At 43.0% G+C, this 10801-nt stretch overlaps 1 protein-coding gene across 1 annotated transcript; it reads left to right on the forward strand.

Moving 5' to 3' along the window:
- The first annotated feature begins 212 nt into the window (after window positions 1-212).
- Window positions 213-3009, forward strand: LOC147884130 (uncharacterized). The gene is made up of 2 exons (XM_087399093.1): window positions 213-1147; window positions 1520-3009. The coding sequence occupies exons 1-2, from the start codon at window positions 710-712 to the stop codon at window positions 1556-1558; spliced, it is 477 nt and encodes a 158-aa protein (XP_087255219.1). The 5' UTR covers window positions 213-709; the 3' UTR covers window positions 1559-3009.
- The last annotated feature ends 7792 nt before the right edge of the window (window positions 3010-10801 follow it).

Here is a 10801-nt window from a genome sequence, read left to right on the forward strand (position 1 = left end):
GGATGACCGAAAGCTGATATTTTTGTTTTGTTGTGGGCGCGGCGCCAATAAGCATAAGCTAATGGGTGATGTCTCTTGAGCATCGGGACTCGAGACCTAGCGAAAAGACCACAGAGAGGTGTCTCGAGCAAATCGGGGTGTGGATAGGCTACACATGTGTCGTCTATCTTTACCCATCCAAGTCATTTCTCCACCCTCCTTTTCCTCCCACAACTTCTTGTGAATTGCACCATCCTGTTGATGGGTTCTCTTGTTCGGCCTCCCCAATCTCTCCTCCTCCACCCCCTGATTTTGGGTCCTCTCCAACACCACCTCCTGATTGTGGGTTCTCTTCCTCTTCCTCCATTCCTTCCTTCCCTGCTTTTGGGTCCTCTCTCCCGCCCTTTGGCTGTCTTGGGTCCTTAGGTTTCCTCCATTCCCTTCCTCCTCTTCTGGTTTCCCTCCTCCTTCTTCTGGGTTCCCTCCTCTGCCTCCCCCGGCTATGGCTTCCACCCCCCCTCCTCTTGGGTTCCTCTCATTTGCTTGTGGGTTCTCTAATTCTACCCTGAATTCCCTCTCTTAGCCCCCCTAAACCACCATGTCCCCGACTTCTGAATCCTGATTGTGATTCTCGGAATCATGCCGGTCAAATTCTGGGGCATTGATTACGGTTCTGCACGGCGCAATTCGTAGAGTGGTGCTCTTTGATTGAGTGAAGCCAGATAGATAGATGGCGAGGATGCCCATCCTGGACGCAGAGGACGTGATCAAGGCCTTGCACGAGGCACACAAATCCTCCGCCTCCCGCCAGGATCTCCTCCTCCTCACTGCCCACAAAATCCGCTCTGCTGGAGCCCCCTATACATCCGTCTACCTCTACATGCTCCACCATGATGAGCTCCTTCTCGAGGCCTTCAGCGGCAGAGTCACCCAGCACCAGAGGATCGCAGTTGGGCACGGAGTTTGCGGGACCGCAGTGGCTCTCGGAAGCGACCAGAACGTGGGAGACGTCTCTGCCCGTGAGAATTACATCGCCTGCAACAGCTTCACCAAGAGCGAGCTTGTGGTGCTCATCCGTAACAAGGAGGGGCTCATCCTGGGTCAGATTGACGTCGACAGCGACCAACTCGACCCTTTCACTGCCCAAGAGCAGGATGCTCTGACGCAAGTAGCAAATGCCCTTGGCTCTCTTCTTTAGTTTTATAGCCATGATATTTTATAAGTTGCCTAAGAATAAGGCCTTACCTGGTCATCCTCTGTCCTACTTGCTTCTCTTCTTTCTTGAGTAACTGCTGGACGAATTCGTATTTCCCTACTCTTGCACTCGTTGGTCGGAGCTTCGGTTTTTACAGATCAGCTTCCTAAACCAGGCGAAGGCCTTTTGACGATCGTGAAACCGTCAAATACCCGACTCTTATAGTCTACACCCCTGCAGAATAAACATAAGAAAGCATGGAATGCACGTAGGAAAACCAGATCAACTCATTGTGCAATCACTTTACACGCAGCACAACATAACAGGTAGTGTTTTTGCAGATAGAGATGCGCTGCACACACGATACCAGATAACATGGGTTGAGCTGGGGCGGGAAGTCTTGTTACAAACAACATTTCGAGCAGCAGTTAAATGACATATCAAGCAGCAGTTGCATTTACAAATGAGAGTGTTTTTTACTACAAAGGGAAGCCGATGGTATCTCAAACATCAGTTGCCTATACAAGGCGTACTATGTTCCACTGTTGCTAATGATTTGCCCTGTTTGTTGATGCACGTAAGAGAAGCACGAACTAGGCTCAGGAATTCGGTTTGTATGAAGACAGTCCATGTAGCATAAAAGCTGTGCAAAATTAGTTTGTTGAACATTGGCAGGTAGTCTTCAGCCATACCGAATGGAACCAGAATGCATGTACAGGTATTGGGCACGTTAGCAAAACCAGAAGGTATGGCATTCTCTGCAACGAAAAAGTGAGCAAGTTAAAGTGGATCCATATGTTCTTATTCGAAAGATGACAAATGAGCAATTAGAGCAGTGCGGCTGGATCTTTGAGCAGATCTACCAAACCCCTCCAACAGGTGACAGCAAAGTAAACGTGAGGGGTGGAGATCTTCTTTAGCCCATTTTAGATAGGAAACAAGACAATCTTCTGCAGAAGTGATGTTAGGGGGAATCAAAGTAAAGCAACCGGTGCACAGATATTCAGTCTGGATTTCCGGGTGGTGTGATAAAATGCTGGTATTGTGCAAGTGAGACATGTGAGCTCCTCCATGGAATGTCCTGTAGCTGGCATCAGAACAATAGTAGAAGCAATCATACTAGCATGTATGAATGGCAAATGGTGAGCACACAGTGGTGGTATGCTACAACAGCTCATGCAGGCTGCACTTGTCTGTTTTGTGATGATAGTATTGAAGAAAGTTTGCAAGCTGCTCCTAGGATAGCTGGAAGCATCAGTGGTATCTTCCAATTTATGGCCTGATACCAGTGAATGAAGTCTTGGTTGTAATTGTCCACGTGATTCACTTGATCCAGTTTTGAAGTAGTTTTAGTGGATATTGATTAAACCGTTTCTGGGCTACCTTATGCAAGGTGCATGAAAAGTAATTGGTGTTTCTTTCAGAGTATTGCATCCATTTAATCAACACACTCTATAGAAACGCTGAAGCTGGGTGAAAGGATCTTCATCTTCTAGGCCTTTGAAATCTTGAAATTGGACTTTGATCCTCAGGGGCTAGGGTATCCCGTGGTTGATTGTATTTAGGGGCATAATTTGTCTCACTTTGATTAGAGCTCATTCTTGCTGTCTTGACGGTCTTCTTGCTTGTCTGCCAAGAGTTACTCTCTTGTGGGGCCTTCTTGCTCCTTGGGAGCAAAGCTTCTTGAGATTTGACTTGCAACATTGCCCACCTCATGGGTGGGTGTATGTGAGGGATCTTCTTCCTCGCCTAGAACTTGTACTCATCCAGTATCCTTGTTTTTGAAAACTGTATATGCAGGGAATACATGCACTTGTCAATTGCGCACATGCATGGTTGGGATTTGACACATGCATTCCTTCAAATACATGGACTGGTTGGTACATGCACTGTTTCTTCTGTTGATATTGCCTTGATCTGAGTAACAATAAATCATACTTTATATTTAATGTCAGCCGAGTAATTGAATGCATTGGGCTTTTGGTTGTATGTTACACAACTGCTGGACCAGTCCGAATTTGCAAAATGCCTCTTCAAGTTTGGAAAGGATGGCAAGTATATATGAGTAGAAAGTCTTGCTACAAGGTGACCACTAAAGCACAAGAAGAAGATGCAAGCGTCAGACATGATCCTACATCATGTAGAGGACATGAAACTCATCATGGACAAACTTGCTGATCAAATATGCTATCTTCTAAGTAATCTCATTGTTGAGGATGGAGACATTGGTGCTTGCCATCAGTAAGGAGGATGAAACAGCTCGACTTCTTCAGGAAGGGTTATACAATGAAAGGAGTTGATCATGATTACAATACTTTTTGCGGATGGGAGTCAGAATGCAACAATGCAAAGAGATACAACATCAATCTGCCGAGAGGGGACAAGGAAAGCAGATGCTTCAATTGTGGAAAAATTGGATAATATGCTAGAGATTGCCAGAGACCAAGACAACTAGAGAATCTTGGGTTAATCCATATCAAGCCACGTGGGTGGTTGAGAAGCTGGATGACACGGTAGACTTATTTGCCATATGTTGCATTGTTGTTCTTCGTTTCGTTGATGTAGCATGTTTTTGTTGCCTTTGTTTTTGTGTTTTGTCATTTGTAGTGTGAGCCATGTGTGTTTCTGTGTCACAATGTTTGCGTTGCTTTGTTGTGTGCTCAATCGTGTGTGATGTTGCTTGTGAGTTGTGTGTTTTTGTGCATGGTATTGTGGTGTGCGCTTTATGTGTTTTGTTCTGTCATGCATGTATGTTAGTGTGCATGTATGATGTGCATGCATTATGCCTAGCCACTTGAACAAGTTCTTCACCTTTCTAGAGATCCATTCCTTTGATAGCCACAATCATAGTAGTAGTCATAGTCATGGCCATTGCCATTGCCATAGCCATTCTTTCCTTCTTCCTTCTCTTTTCTCAATTCCTCTATTTTCTCAATATCTCCTCACTAAGCATTCTCTCTTCTCACATCTCTCTCACCAGCTCGTAAAAGCATTACAAATAACTTCAACAAATACAATGTTTCAAGATCTAAGAAGTGGAATGAGGAGCTAAAATGAAGGGAACAACACCCTCCACAAGATATGGTAGAGATGTAGGAGTGCTACACAGGGAATGACTCCTATAGACAAAGGCATGCAAGGATGGAGTACAACTAGGTTTGGGCAGTCAGCATTGTTGAGAGAGAAATAACACTTCATATTTGGTACATAGCACTTTGTACTTATTACATAACCACATATTGGTGTGAGCGGAGAGTTGGCACGCTTCCTTTCCAAAAATTATAAGACCAAGGAACGTTCCCTTCCTTGGGTAGATTGCATGTTGCATTTAGCACATTGCAGGTTGCATTTCACATATGGTAGATAGCACATGGCACTTATCACAGAACCACACATTTGTGTGGGGGGAGAAAGAAACCTAAAATGTAAAACTCTATTGAAAATTAAAATAACACACACTTATGTAGTTAAGGATCCTTGCACACTATTAATAATATGTGCACGTGGTATTCACATGATGTAATATTGTTCTTCTCAACAATAGATACGCTTCCCATCCCACGACTAGAAAGGTAGATGCTATAAGTTGCCACTAAAAATCCCAAAATGGAGTGAACTATGCATTGAATAGCAACCTCACATAAGATAGCAACACTCCAAAGTAAAAGATACAAGTCTTATGATCCAACGGCAAATTTTAACACTGGAAGAACTTCAATCAGTCCTACTTGGTGAAGAACTCAGGACTCAGGCCATCCATCAAAACTTGATGGCATTATGACCTAGAAAGTATTTGGTTGGTGTGGTTAGAGAAGTTTAATCCATTGTTTACCTAGCCATATGTCTCTAAACAACCAAGCAAGCCAAAAATGTGCTACCCACTAGATGGAAACATTGAACCACAATTTAAAGAATAACATAAATGGTATGTAAAAGTTATAGCACTCAGCAAAGAATTAGAGAAAGTCATGCCTTGAAGCTACCCAATGTGGGACCAAGTCCAAAAAAGAACCAAATTTGTAAAACCATAGATCTAAGCAATCAAAAGGGAAAAAATTAACCTCAACGAGGCGGAATATGCCAAAGCTCGATGCAGGATGTCATTGGGGAGGCAATTGTACTTGATGTCAAGGGAGTCCAAGCATTTGTATTGGTGTTGCTTGGCAACGAAGCTAGTGATGAGAGGTAGATTGATATGGTGGAGGACAAGAAAGGTGGATGGAGGCTATCATAGCCAATATGTTCATGGTGAGAGCTAGGACACGAAGGGTGGATGGATGCTATCATAGCCAAGATATTCACATATTTTTGTAGGTTGAGCTTGAGAAAAAGCTCAAGCAACAAAATGCAAACCATCCAAGAAAATTTCTCTTTATCGTTGATCCTCATAAGGATCATATGGTCTAACAAAAGATACATGGTTGTATGAAAGCCTAAAAGAGGGCCCATCACAAAACATTTGGACTAAAAAAGGGCCCCTGTAAGAGACCCATCTTGTGGAGATATGGGGGATAGATTTGAATATAAATTACGTTGTTGACGCAGGGATTTAAAATGATTCTCCCATTTTTTGTTTCAAATGGATCAAAGTTTGATGTGGCTCTCTCACTTGTTCCCTCACCTCCTGATCAAGTTTTGCTGTATAACCAAACTTGCAAACTGATTTCTCAACCAATCCTAAACCGATTCTTTTGAAATCAAATCCTTCCATCCAACTACCACCCTTTCACCTCCTCCTTTTTGAAATCTTGTTTTTATTCTCTTCTTTGAGCAAAAACTTGCTTGCTTTATTCCTCCTCATTTTTAGGTGGACTTACTTGATCTCACCATTCTTAATCTTTGCTGCTACTGCAAGTTCCCTCCCTCCGCATCTTCATTCTTTCTAAAAATGTGGAATTCTTTAACCAAGATGCTTTCTTAGAGTATCTATGCACAATCTTGTCGTCTCTTTCCTCATCTATTTCCCCCCCTCCATTTCAAAGTGTTTAAGTCAAGATTCACGAGATCTTTGGGGGTCTTCCTTTGAATTTGTTGCATAATCAATGTGGCTCTAGGGAACAATGATTCATCATGCCTCTAGCTTGGAGGAGACACTTGAATGGCATTCTTTGAAAGAAGATGGAAAGATATTGATCCTTAAGCTAAGACTTACTAGAGCATGAAAATCTATTGTCTTTCATCCTTGTTTTGACCTTCACAAATATTTAGATTGTTGTCAAGATACCTTTCATTCATCTTTTGACCTTCAAAAATATTTGGATTGTTGTCAAGCTTCTTGTCTTCAATTCGTTGTGTAGCATTCATTTTTATTACATGTCAAACAAGTTTAATGCATTTCTACTTTCTATAACCTTTCTTCATGAAGAACAAGGTACTCAATTGTAGTGAGATTAAGGAGCTTTGGATGAATCCTCACTTTTGATGTCAATTTTGTATAAACATTATAATCTCTTTTTAGTTTGATAGAGAAAACAAAGGTTTAGATCATATTTGACCATATGTTCCGTTACTTTCTATAATTTTTATACAAATTTATCTAAAATAGGTTTTCAAATGTTTTGTAGTAGTAAATTTGCTTATATGCAAGTTTATAGGAGAAGACTATAGCATGAAGACAATATTCTCAAACATACTCTAGGTTTAGCAGTCACATTTTCTTTTAGGCAAGTTTATAGAAGAAGACTATAGTATACTGTGGAAGACAAGCTTCTCAAACATACTCGAGGTCTGGGTATGTGTTTATTTATTGAACCTCAAAGCTTATGATCTTCTTGAATTATAACTAGTAAAGTATAATAAGAGTAAGAAGATTTGAAGTTCTTATGATGCAATCTTTAGTGAAACCTCACTTTTCAAGTTCCTTGCGCAATTTCTTTGCAAAATATTATAATCTCTTTGTAATTCAATAGAGCTTTGCATGAATTATGAGCAATGTTTTTTTTTTGTGCAAAAAGTAGTGCTAGTTATATTACTTGAAAGCGAGAGTCACAAGAAGGCCTGAAGGCTAGCGGGCTGTAATCACAAAACAAATTCAGCCCGAGAAGTCAAAAAGCTAAATACGAGCCTCCTAGGGCATAATCATCGGGGAGTGGACAAACAGCCACGGTGGAGGGGCGTAATGCCACTGAAGACTCTGAGTGGAGTGCTGGAAGAATAACTCCCGGTGATCCCAGTCGCGAAGGAAACGCCGTCTCTTTTCCTTCCCTGCTCGGGACTCTCCCTGTATCTGATCCCACTGACCCTTGAGCGTGTGAATGATCGTGCTCCAGATATCTGCTAGGTTCTGAGTAGTAGAGGTAGTCTGAGCTCCTACAGTCTGCGCACATCTAGAAGTCCAGATATGCCAGCCTGCGATGCTCCCTATGATCTCCCAAACTGGGTGTCGAGGCAACGCTCTTGCATTTGTCTCTGTTAGATGCCAAGGGAAGTTGTCCATGTAAGCCCAAGTGGCCTACGTGATGAAAAAGACGGGATCCTGTCTAGAGAACTCATAGGCCAAGTGATGCCTCGGCTCAGTGCTGCACCAACAAACGGCTCCCCAAGTGATCGGTCCTAGCTCGGGTGTAGTCCTAGCTAAGATCCCCATGATGCCCTTCCAAACCGTCTGCGCATGCGAACAGCTCCAAAGGCAATGCTTTAGGGTCTCCTCCTCCTGAAAGAACATCTGGCAATGCCCCTCCTGCCCCATCTGTCTCAGCCAGCTGCCAACTGGAAGCCCCTTATGTACCACCATCCAAAGGAAGTAGGAGATCTTACTTGGATGCCAGCTAGCCCAAAGAGTCTTCCAGAAGGTGCGAAGAAAGACCAAGGATATCCCCTGGGCATACCAGCTATGTGCCTGTGTGGGTAGCCCACGCTGGAGAGCCCCAAGAGCACGCCGACCCGTGCGTGCACTGTAAGAAAAGAAGGGGGTGGGGTTCTCTGAGGTCTCTGATGGTGGCCAACGCCACTCCCCTGGGTCCCACTCCACCTCTGACAAGGAGCGGCCCTCCCAAATCCAGAGTCTCCAATCCTGGTCCTGTATAATCAGGGGGTCTATATGCCACGTCTTCCCTTGCAGCCCTACAATGCGAAGGCACTACCAGGGAAGCTGGGGGTCGATCATGGCCTCTCTGCTCTGTAGGCGACTGTCATCAGTGATGGAGAAGAAGTGTACCGAAGAGTCCGAGAAGAGGCCTGCCACCACCAAAGGAATGCCTCGTGGAGTGAACTGTCCGAGCCACCTCTCATCTCCCGGGAAGAGCTGTCTGGTGTCTACGGGAATCCTCCAACTTGCAGGGATGGCAGCATCAATCTCCGCTCGCCGAGCCTGGATCCCACGAGCCGTACCTACTGCTGCTGCTGGACTCAGCAGACTGTAGACGTCCCTCCAAACCTGGAACGAGCGCGCGGGCCCACGCGCCCAGAGCGCCCAAGGGATATGGGATCTCTCTCTGAGCTGACGACCTGTACCATCTATCACCTGGCTGCTCCAAATCAGGGGCTGTTTGTCTGTCTCCTCTCGGCAGCTAGGAGGGACTTGGGAGAGGCTGTGTTGCAACTTCCTCCAGACTGAAATGAGGCTACGGAGGAAGGGGGAACGGGGCTGAGTCAAAGGTGCTGAAGTGAAGATCCATCAGATAGAAGGCTGCCAAACACCCCCTAACTGGGGGGTACACCCACTGAGACCATGCTGTAGCAAGAGCTTCCACGTCTGTCCTCCTGGGGTCAGGCCGCGGATGACTAGCTTGCCAAGAAGTGCCTGACTCTGAAGCTCTGGATCTATGATGCCAAGGCCGTCCTCTGCCTGGGGGAGAATGACCGTCTGCCAGGTGACCCTAGCTCGGGTGGTGTCGGAGCCGTCTGAACCAGACCATAGGAAATTCCGCACCAGTCTCCTCAGCTAGGCTACACAAGACCTCGAGAAACACCAGCAAGAGGCCACATACCAAGCAGTGGCAAGAAGGACCTGGTTGACCACAAGGGCCCTGCCTGCCAAGGAAAGTCGAGCCGTGCTCCAGAAAGCAAGCTTCCGTCGTATGGAGGCTAGGACCGGCAAAAACTGCTGAGCCGGTGTGATGTCCAGGCCTACCTAGAATCCCAGGTAACGTGTCGTCTGTCAATTATGAGCAATGTTGCCTTACTTAGGCTCTTATTTGCTATGAAACTTTATTTGAAATAGATTTTGAAATGTTATGTAGCAATAAATTTGTTTGTAGGAAAGTTTCAAGGGGAAAGATAGAGCATACTGAGGAAGGCAAGCTTCTCAAACATACACAAGGTCTAGGTGATACAATTAGTAGAGTATAATGAGAAAAAGTCAATTTATGTTTCATTATGCATTATTCTATTACTTTCGACAAAGAATTTTAAACTTGCCCACATTCCATTGGTTGAGTTCTATTTGTTGTCTACTAATGTGTATTCTATCTAAGTTTAAGTTTTTTTTTTGAATATTTTTTACTTTGATGCTTGTTTATGATTTCTTTCAAGTCGATTAACGTTCATTATTTCTTTATTATAGCTATTTTTTCTATGGACATTATTGTATTTTCTCAAATTCCTATTAATATGTAATTCATTGTTTATATAAGATTTTATTTCACGAGTTAAGGCTTGAATTATGGTATGAAGTTTGAGTTTGATGGTATTTTAATTATATTTATATTAGGTATAAATTGTTTGAAACTAGAGTGAGTGTTGGGCGTAAGAGAAAAGCGGACATTCATTTTCTAATTGATGTTAAGAATTCTCCCTTTTTAAAGAGGAATGAATCCTCTTGGGCAAGTGAAGGTGATTTCAACAACCTTCAAAATGAAGGGAGAAAACATATGAATGTATTAAGACACATCCTTCAAATCAAGTCTCTTTACAAGATTCACAATTCCATGGGTTGATTAAGTTTATGAAGCTTTTGTGTGAGGCTAAGAATGGCTTTTAAGGATATTGTCGAAGGTTACAAGATCATGGTGATAATATTCTTCATAGGCACTATCAATACCATTAGTTTTTGAAAGAGATCCAAGGATTAAAATGCTAGAAACTTGATCAATATTGCATGTCATCTATTCACAATATAAATATCATGATGATCAAGTAGGAAAGAGCGAATGTCACTCTAGAAAGAGAACCAAGAATAGCAATGCAACATTGAAGCACTAAATGCTCACATGGTAGAGAGTACTACAGAACCCTTCAACTTCAGATGCAAAATGAATGTTTAAATGAGAAGATTTCAAAGTTAAAAAGCAAAATACTATACATGAAAGATACTCTAATGGTTGCATGCTTTGCATTAAAGGAAATTACACCCAACAGATGAATTGGCTAAGGAAAGTGGGCATTGGAAGTTTTGATCAAGAGCTCTTAAGACTATTTTAGATCTCACCTCTATCCATGATGAAGGTTCCAATGTTGTGGGGGAACTATTCACAAAACGACACTAGACTCCTACTACACATCATCCTAAATTTGATTTAGTCAAATCAAATATAACCTCTAAGTCAATGCATAAAGTTGTGTAACAATTCAATATAGGGTGATTGCAAGATAAGGATACCCATTTGGTTGGTCTCGGGCAAAGTGGGACACTTGGACAAAAATTATTTTTACTATATATTGATAACTATAGATTGCACAATATCAATC

The sequence above is a fragment of the Dipteris shenzhenensis genome, chromosome 27, assembly GCF_047967505.1.
Source record: "Dipteris shenzhenensis isolate YYH24624 ecotype China chromosome 27, Dip_SZ_1.0, whole genome shotgun sequence".
Taxonomy (NCBI): domain Eukaryota; kingdom Viridiplantae; phylum Streptophyta; class Polypodiopsida; order Gleicheniales; family Dipteridaceae; genus Dipteris; species Dipteris shenzhenensis.